This window comes from Camellia sinensis, chromosome 9, assembly GCF_055761805.1.
Source record: "Camellia sinensis isolate YWXY chromosome 9, ASM5576180v1, whole genome shotgun sequence".
Lineage (NCBI taxonomy): Eukaryota > Viridiplantae > Streptophyta > Magnoliopsida > Ericales > Theaceae > Camellia > Camellia sinensis.
The window spans coordinates 136,906,512-136,914,292 of NC_138969.1; the positions used below are offsets into that span (position 1 = coordinate 136,906,512).

Sequence of the window (7,781 nt, forward strand, 5' to 3'; positions counted from 1 at the left end):
AAGTACAGTCTCATTGACTAGTAAGTGTGGTTTAAATGGATGATAAGTCAAGTTTGATAAAGTAGTAAGTAGAGTCCCATTGAGTAGTAAGTGTAATTCTGATAGAGTAGTAAGTACAGTCTCATTGACTAGTAAATGTGGTTTAAATGAGTTAAAGTCTGATAAAATAATAAGTAAAGTCTTATTAAGTAGTAAGTGTTGTTTAAATGACTGATAAGTCAAGTTTGATAAAGTAGTAAGTAGAGTCTCATTGAATAGTAAATGTGATTCAAATGAGCGGTAAGTCAAGTCTAATAAAGTAGTAAGTATGGTTTAAATGAGTGGTGAGTCAAGTCTGATGAAATAGTAAGTACAGTCTCATTGACTAGTAAGTGTGGTTTAAATGGATGATAAGTCAACTTTGATAAAGTAGTAAGTAGAGTCCCATTGAGTAGTAAGTGTAATTCTGATAGAGTAGTAAGTACAGTCTCATTGACTAGTAAGTGTGGTTTAAATGGATGATAAGTCAAGTTTAATAAAGTAGTAAGTAGAGTCTCATTGAGTAGTAAGTGTAATTCTGATAAAGTAATAAGTACAGTCTCATTGAGTAGTAAGTATGGTTTAAATGAGTTTAATTATCATTCAAAAACACAACACTTGCCATTCATTCTCATTCTACTAGCAACTCTTTGTGACTCAACTTACCACTTACCATCTGTTTTACCACCTAGTATTTTACTTACCATTTTCTACTTGCTTTTTCTTAATTACTTTGTTTATGCTTATTGCAGATGGAAGACAACACTGAGCAAAACAAGAATAACATTATATATGAACTAGTTGATGATGACGGTAATGATGGTGAGTATAATATTCATAACGAAGATAATATCGTCATTTCTAATAATATTCCAACCGAAAGAGATATTAAGCGTCTAGATGAATTAACTGAAAAGGATGTGTTTGAAATGACATTTGATTCAGAAGAAAACGGAGAAAGATTTTATAATTCGTATGCTAAGGTAAAAGGCTTTAGTATTCGAAGGGATCAATTGTATAAGGACAAGAATAATATGGTTATATCAAGGAGTTGGGTATGTTCAAAAGAAGGATATAGACAATCCAAATACCTTGAGGTTGAAGAACGTAAAAGAGAACCAAAACAATTAACTAGAGTTGGTTGTCGTGCTTGTTTTCGTATCAAATACAATCGGAGTACTTCCAAATATGAAGTGAATGAATTTTTCAAGGAGCACAATCATTCCATGATAGGGCCTCTTGGTGTTCAATTTCTTCGCTCACACCGGAATGTTACGAGTGCCGACAAGGCACAAGGCAATGCAATGCATCATATTGGTATGAGGACAAGTCACATTATGGACTTTGCTGCACAACAAGCAGGTGGTTATGAGAATGTTGGGTTCATACAGAAGGACATGTACAACCATTTTGGGACTGAGCGTAGAGTGCAAGTTGTCGATGGTGACGCAGAAGGTGCTTTGGCTTACTTATGTGGTAAAGAAGAGCAAGATCCAATGTTTTATTATAAATATGATGTAGATGAAGAAAATCGATTAAATAATTTGTTTTGGACTGATGGTGGATCTCGAACAGATTATCTGTATTTTGGTGATGTGTTGATGTTTGATACTACGTATCGGACAAATGCGTACAACAAACATTTTGTGATACTACAAGGTGTGAGCAACCACTTTCAAACGACTGTTTTTGGGTGTGCACTGTTAGCTTCTGAGACAGTAGAGACATACATATGGGTGTTAGAGAAATTTCTTGATGCGATGGATCACAAGATGCCTCTGTCCGTAATCACTGACGGGGATAAGGCCATGTGTAGAGCAATCAAAACAGTTATGCCTACTGCTCGACATCGATTATGTAAATGGCATCTTAAAATGAATGCTGTTAAACATATCCACATAGAGGGATTTCTTCATAGCTTTGAAAAATGCATGTCAATGCAATGTACACAAGAAATGTTTGAATTAGAGTGGAAGAACCTTGTAGACAAGTATGGCCTTCATAATAACAAGTGGATTGCAGATGTATATTGCAAGCGTACTCTATGGGCTGAAGCATACCTCCATGGACATTTCTTTGCTGGTGCAAAAAGCACGCAACGTTGTGAGAGTATGAATGCATTTTTGAATCGATTCCTAAAGGTGCGCCTAAGGCTCTTTGAATTTGTAAGGGCATATGATAGAGCACTTGCAAGACTTCGCCATAACGAAGCTAAGGCACAATCCGAAACTGAGAATACCACTCCTATTCTTTCTACAGGTATGAAAAGGATTGAAAGACATGCTGCTGATATATTTACTCGTGCCATATTTTTCAAATTTCGCGAACAAATAAAATCCGAGCAAGTGTTATTTATGTCAGGAAAAACTGATATAGAAGATATTCATGTATACTATTTGTCTATGTATACACATCCGGAATCCACATGGAATGTACAATATCGACCAAGTGATCATGCCATGAAATGTTCTTGTTTGTATTTTGAATCATGTGGAATTCCATGTTCCCATATGGTATCAATCATGAAAATGGAGCATTTGAAAGAAATTCCCTCTAGCTGTATATTACAAAGGTGGACAAAAAATGTCAAGTCTTCCACTTTACTTGGTAAGACCCCTTTTCCAGAATGGGTTACGCAAACAACACGGTTTGGTGCATTGTCAAGTGCATGTACTGAGATGTGCTATTATGCTTCGCACTTAACCAATGGATACGAAGAAGCTAGGGATGCAGTGACAAAGTTAACATGTCGAATGAAAGATTTGTATGTCCAACATGTTGAAGGAAATGGAACAAAAGGAAAAGCCAATGTTGAAGGGACATGTTTACATTTTGGTGTTGGTGATCCTCCCTTTACAAAGATGAAGGGAAGTCGTTCTGTTGCAAATGATAAGTTTTCAAAGCCAAGAAAATGTGGTCATTGCAGGTATCTAACAATTTAATTTATCTAGTAAGTGTATTGAATTATAATTAAATTTATATCCTAAGTGTAATGTGTTTTGTTACAGAGGTACTGGTCATACGAGGAATAAGTGTCCAACACTAGAAAATGAGAATATTGATTCTTTTCCTACACAAGATACTTATGTATCAGGGGCAAGCATGTTGCACCAAGAAGGTGGTTTCAATGTCGACCTTACTTTTACTAATAGTGACTACAATATAATGGGATATGGTTCCAATGGGCACCCTACTTTTGTTGGAACTGACTACAATATAATGGGATGCGATTCCAATATCTATCCTAACTTTGTGGTAATAATTTTTTATTTAACTTTTATTCACAAAATTTATGTTTCAGAATTTATTAATTATTAGTTACATTATGTAGGTACGTACATGCTCAGAAACTCCTGACAGCATTTATGGCCGTGTCGTAGGAGGGACAATTGACTTGTCAAAGTGATTGTAACAATCTTCGAGACAATCAAAGCAATCAGCCTTATATTTTGATTTTTTGTGTGGCATTACTCGTTTGTGTAAGGCTTATACTTATAAGGCATGTGACTTTTTATATGTATAAGACAAATGATAGTGTAAGACTTTTACTATTCTCAAACACAATACTTACCACTATGATTTCATTCATCATATTCATAACAACGTAATGGTAAGTAATGTAGTAAGTGGAGTCTATTTTAAGTAGTAGTAAGTAAGGTTTATTTGAGTGGTAAGTCAAACCCAACAAACTGGTAAATAGAGTCTTCGTGACTAGTAAGTATGATTGAATAAAATGGTAAGCCAAGAGTAATGAAGTAGTAAGTGGAGTTTATTTGAGTGGTAGTAAGTAAAGTTTATTTGAATAGTAAATGAAATGTAAAAAGTTGTATGACTTATATGTACTAGTGTTATGATCAATTATTTTCAGTAGTCACATGTGAATTATATAAGTCACATGTGAATAGTCAAAGAGTAATAAAGTAGTGAGTATAATTTATTTGAGTGGTAAGTTAAGTCTAATAAACTAGTAAGTGGAGTCTTTTTAACAAGTAAGTAAGATTGAATAAAATGGTAAGTAAAGAGTAATAAAGTAGTAAGTGGAGTTTATTTGAGTGGTAGTAAGTGAGGCTTATTTGAGTGATAAGTTAAGTCTAATAAACTAGTAAGTAGAGTCTTTTTAACTAGTAAGTAAGATTGAATAAAATGGTAAGTAAAGAGTAATAAAGTAGTAAGTGGAGTTTATTTGAGTGGTAGTAAGTGAGGCTTATTTGAGTGATAAGTTAAGTCTAATAAACTAGTAAGTAGAGTCTTTTTAACTAGTAAGTAAGATTGAATAAAATGGTAAGTAAAGAGTAATAAAGTAGTAAGTGGAGTTTATTTGAGTGGTAGTAAGTGAGGCTTATTTGAGTGATAAGTTAAGTCTAATAAACTAGTAAGTAGAGTCTTTTTAACTAGTAAGTAAGATTGAATAAAATGGTAAGTAAAAAGTAATAAAGTAGTAAGTGGAGTTTATTTGAGTGGTAGTAAGTGAGACTTATTTGAGTAGTAAAGTCTAATAAACTAGTAAGTAGAGTCTTTTTAAGCAGTAAGTATGGTTGAATAACATGGTAAGCAAAGAGTAATAAAGTAGTAAGTGAAATTTATTTGAGTGGTAGTAAGTGAGACTTATCTGAGTGGTAAGTTAAGTCTAATAAACTAGTAAGTAGAGTCTTTTTAAGTAGTAAGTATGGTTGAATAACATGGTAAGTAAAGAGTAATAAAGTAGTAAGTGAAATTTATTTGAGTGGTAGTAAGTGAGACTTATTTGAGTGGTAAGTTAACTCTAATAAACTAGTAAGTAGAGTCTTTTTTAACTAGTAAGTATGATTGAATAAAATAGTAAGCAAAGAGTAATAAAGTAGTAAGTGGAATTTATTTGAGTGGTAGTAAGTGAAGCTTATTTGAGTTATAAGTTAAGTCTAATAAACTTGTAAGTGGAGTCTTTTTAACTAGTAAGTATGATTGAATAAAATAGTAAGAAAAGAGTAATAAAGTAGTAAGTGGAATTTATTTGAGTGGTAGTAAGTGAAGCTTATTTGAGTTGTAAGTTAAGTCTAATAAACTTATAAGTAGAGTCTTTTAACTAGTAAGTATGGTTGAATAAAATGGTAAGTAAAGAATAATGAAATAGTAAGTGGAGTCATTGAAGTATAATAAAGTGGTAAGTCATAATTAATTCAAACCCTGCCCATGTACAATCCAAATCCAAATTACAAAAAAAACGACAAAAATCATACGATTAAAATCCATTTGCTCTACATCCTCCCCAAAACAAATTCAGTTGAAATTCACATAATTCAAGTATGAACATGCAACAACATCAATGATACATGACAATTATCTATCACAAGCCAATTCTATCACTCTTGACCCAATTTTATTGTTTGCATCTCGAACTAAGCCCAGTGCTAATCTTTGTCTAGCATCCCATGAGTCAAATTGAAGCAAACAAGCTTCGGAATCAATAAATTGCACCAATTCAAAATACTTGATGACATGCATTCCACAATCATAGCCATTACTTTGTTGTGGAAGCCATTCAAGTGTTCTAATTGGAAACTCGGTAATTTTATTTGTATATGCATTCTTGTACTGAATTCCCAATAAGTCATGTAACACTTCAACCTGTTATTTACATAACTAATTAGTAGGAAAACATGCAATACAAAATACAAATAACGACATTGTATAAGGATGTATACCACTTTTTTTACTTGAGTTGGCCGAGTTCTACTTCTTCTTGATATATACGGATCAAGGATATATACCACTTGTTGTCGCATGTATACCACACACATATACCAATGTTCACCCGCATCATTAATTGGAATGTACACCTATATTAAATCAATAATCAGCACTATCATATTCATTAACATATTAAACAAAAGTAAAGTGAGATAATAACAAATCAATACCCTTTCACATGATTCAATTTTTCCCGTGTACCGTTTTGTTCCAAAATAGGACTTGAGCATGTTTGGCTTATGAACCTTGTGTTGCAAAATATGTTGCTACAACTCATAAAAATTAGTATAAATATCAATAATACAAACTACGTAGTCAAATGCTTTTAATTGTAAAATGCATAAGTAAATTACCGAAAAATATGTAGGTAGATACCACGCTGGATATTTCGCATCTGGGATACGATCCTTTTGCTTTAATGTAAATTGCAAAGCAACTAAAGTAATTATCTAAGAAACAAAAACTCATCAATAAATGCAATTATCTTGTACATTATAAATTCATTTGAGCAATGGTTTACTACTTACTTGTCCATCAAGCCAACAACCACGATCTAATGTCCATATGTTTTTGCGCGTTCCATGTTGAATATCAAAGTTAATAAGAATTTCACTATCATATTAATTAAGTGATACATGTCAATGTGACAATATAAATACATGAAACATAAAAGAAAATATTTCTTAAAAGAAAATATTTCTTGAAAGAAATAGAACCTTTCCAATTTACTACGATGAAACAAATAGTCTCTTATCAATTTATAGCGATCCCGGGTTTACCCTTGTTGTACAGTGATCCGGACATGTGTCCGTGAATGTTGGTAGTTGTTTATTTCCTAGTTTGCATCCTCTTTACTTTGTATTTTGAGTTATGGGATGTGTTGGGCAGGTTTGTTACAGGTTGGTTGTGCTTGGGAGCCTAGTGTTGCTGCCCAGATTTTTGGTCCTTCGCTCGAGCGAGGAGTTTGTCGCTCGAGCGAGAGTAGTGTTGCCCCGGTTCTGGACCTGAGAGTTGTAGTTTCTGGCTCGAGCGAGCTTTTCGTGGCTCGAGCGGTCTGGGTTTTTCTTCGCTCGATCGAGAACTTCTTGGCTCGAGCGAGAGTTTTCTGTGTCTGGTCGCTCGAGCGACCAATCCTTCGCTCGAGCGAGAGTGTTTTATATCAGCGGACAGCAGCGTCTAAAACATCACTTTTTCAGTCCTTTTCTTTGATTAAACCCTAAATCCGACACCCTCTCACTCTAAACTTGCACTCTCTCTAAGATTTCATCTCCCTAGGGTGTGAATCTAGCCTAGGGCCTTTGTTAAAAAGATAGAGGGCGTTGAGAGCTTCAATTTAATCTGAAAAAGTTTGGATTTGGAGCAAGTTGATCTTGGAGTCTTCATCTCCTTTTTGGCTTAAACTTCAAGGTAGGGATAACCTACTCCTCTCTATGAGTTTTGTCTTTAAATTTTGGTATTTTGAGATGTTGGGCTTGGTTTGGTAATTTTGTGAAAGTTTGGGGCTTTTGTGCAATTATACAAAAGTTGGGGTTTTATTCATAATAAACCTAGATGCATGTTTAGCATGAAAAAAAATGGAATGATTGCTGAATCATTGAAGAAAATGGGACCTAAGGGTTGAAATGGTAATTATGGAAAATGGCCTAATTACATTGTTTAATTAATTGGGATAATTAATTGGTGAGAAATGAAATGTTGATTGAATATCCATTTGTGCATTTATTTTCTGTTTAGAAATAACTGCTTTGGGCTATCGGTGGAGGATAGTCGTGATTGTTGTAGACAATGTATGTTGATTAGGCAAACTGAAACTAATCAATGGAATGTGTTATGGAACTTGGCAGTTGCTGGAATACATTAATTGTTTGTATTGTGTGATTGTATATAGAACCAATGTGTTTATATACGTTATGTGTAGAGGAGGAGATAGGGGATGTACTCCGCGGTTTAGGGGAAGATAGGGGATGGACCTCTAAACCGGATAGGTATTTGGAGGAGATAGGGGATGTACTCCGTAGACAGAGCTCATATGCTTG

The 7,781-nt window shown here is 34.0% G+C and overlaps 1 protein-coding gene and 1 long non-coding RNA gene across 2 annotated transcripts; one reads left to right on the plus strand and one right to left on the minus strand.

Moving 5' to 3' along the window:
- The first annotated feature begins 770 nt into the window (after positions 1–770).
- LOC114290262 (protein FAR1-RELATED SEQUENCE 5-like) lies at positions 771–3,424 on the plus strand. The gene is made up of 3 exons (XM_082889405.1): positions 771–2,944; positions 3,027–3,273; positions 3,350–3,424. The coding sequence occupies exons 1-3, from the start codon at positions 771–773 to the stop codon at positions 3,422–3,424; spliced, it is 2,496 nt and encodes an 831-aa protein (XP_082745531.1).
- A 2,077-nt stretch (positions 3,425–5,501) lies between these two features.
- Positions 5,502–6,400, minus strand: LOC114284879 (uncharacterized). Its single transcript, XR_014341210.1, has 5 exons — positions 6,273–6,400; positions 6,099–6,194; positions 5,916–6,011; positions 5,700–5,834; positions 5,502–5,622 (listed from the first exon to the last, which is right to left on the minus strand). It is a non-coding gene; the product is annotated as an uncharacterized LOC114284879 (long non-coding RNA).
- Between the last annotated feature and the right edge of the window lie 1,381 nt (positions 6,401–7,781).

What these genes read in the sequence shown, in the direction of transcription:
- LOC114290262 (XM_082889405.1), top strand. Translation starts at nt 771, where the DNA reads ATGGAAGACAACACTGAGCAAAACAAGAATAACATTATATATGAACTA. An exon ending in AGAAAATGTGGTCATTGCAG is followed by an intron (nt 2,945 to 3,026) that starts GTATCTAACAAT and finishes GTTTTGTTACAG; the next exon opens with AGGTACTGGTCATACGAGGA. An exon ending in ATATCTATCCTAACTTTGTG is followed by an intron (nt 3,274 to 3,349) that starts GTAATAATTTTT and finishes TACATTATGTAG; the next exon opens with GTACGTACATGCTCAGAAAC.